The 982-nt window shown below is 48.6% G+C and overlaps 1 protein-coding gene across 1 annotated transcript in view; it reads right to left on the minus strand.

Annotated features, from left to right (window-relative positions):
* The window catches only part of LOC119582255 (neuroglian-like), a 25,477-nt gene that overhangs the window by 5,520 nt on the left and 18,975 nt on the right, over positions 1-982 (minus strand). Inside the window, exons 9-10 of the mRNA XM_037930476.1 lie at positions 442-612; positions 11-195 (exon numbers count right to left, since the gene is read on the minus strand). Coding sequence (XP_037786404.1) covers positions 11-195; positions 442-612 — 356 coding nt within the window. The remainder of the gene's footprint in view (positions 1-10; positions 196-441; positions 613-982) is intronic.

Below are 982 nucleotides of genomic sequence, written 5' to 3' on the forward strand. Positions count from 1 at the left end.
GCCCGCGTACCTTCAACGTAGACGGTGAACTGGTGCGCCTCACTCTCGCCCGCCTCGTTGGAGGCCTGGCAGTAGTAAGAGCCCGTGTCCTCGCGGTCCACGTCCTGAAGCACAAGAATCTTTCCGAAGTGCTCCAACTGATCGTCCTCCACGTCGGCTCTGCTCTCCCTCCACCAACGGATGTCTGGGACGGGACTGGGCGAGGAGGTCGATGTTTTAACAACAGTATGGATACATTGCGTATATTTGAAGAAAATATATGTTTTGCAGCGTCACTAAATGTCCAGGAACATCAACACATAAAGGAAATGGTTTCGGTTATACTATGGGATGATGAAAGAATATAAGCAACACGTCTGCTAGATAATAAAGTGTCCCACCCGAAACAAACTGCATATGACTATGCCGCCGCTGCCCCGCTGCAAAGGGCCCGTGACTTACTATCCGCCGTAGAGGCAGTGCAGTTTGACGTCCTCCCCCTCGAGCACCGTGATCTGACGGGGACTCAGGTACTGCTTGACGGGCGCGATGCTGGCCTCGGGCTGCGTCGACTCGTCATCCTCGGGGTAACTCACGTTCAAGTACACCCAGTTACCCATGCGGTACTCAGTCCTGGGGGTGACGCTGAGTCTGAGAATCTCACTTCGATGAATTCATGGCGGAGATGAGCATCAAAAGATCAAAAGGAAAAGAATTTTTGATTGTTGTGTATATTTTGTATGGTGTCTTTGGCTCGTCGCTTCAGCTGTAGATTTTCATATTTCATTTTCATTGGAAATTACTTGTTTCGGGAGTCATGAATAACGATCTTGGTAAGATTACATTGTTCACTGCGACATATAATTAAGGATGTCAGAGTACAGCACCCTGCAGTTAACGAAGACAGCATCATATCAAAAGGAGAAATGTAGACGTGTTTTCAGAATAGAAATTTGTCCAACCTCAGCGGCTGACACAACGATGTTGATGGGATTCAGAGAGG

Source organism: Penaeus monodon, chromosome 15, assembly GCF_015228065.2.
Source record: "Penaeus monodon isolate SGIC_2016 chromosome 15, NSTDA_Pmon_1, whole genome shotgun sequence".
Taxonomy (NCBI): Eukaryota; Metazoa; Arthropoda; class Malacostraca; order Decapoda; family Penaeidae; genus Penaeus; species Penaeus monodon.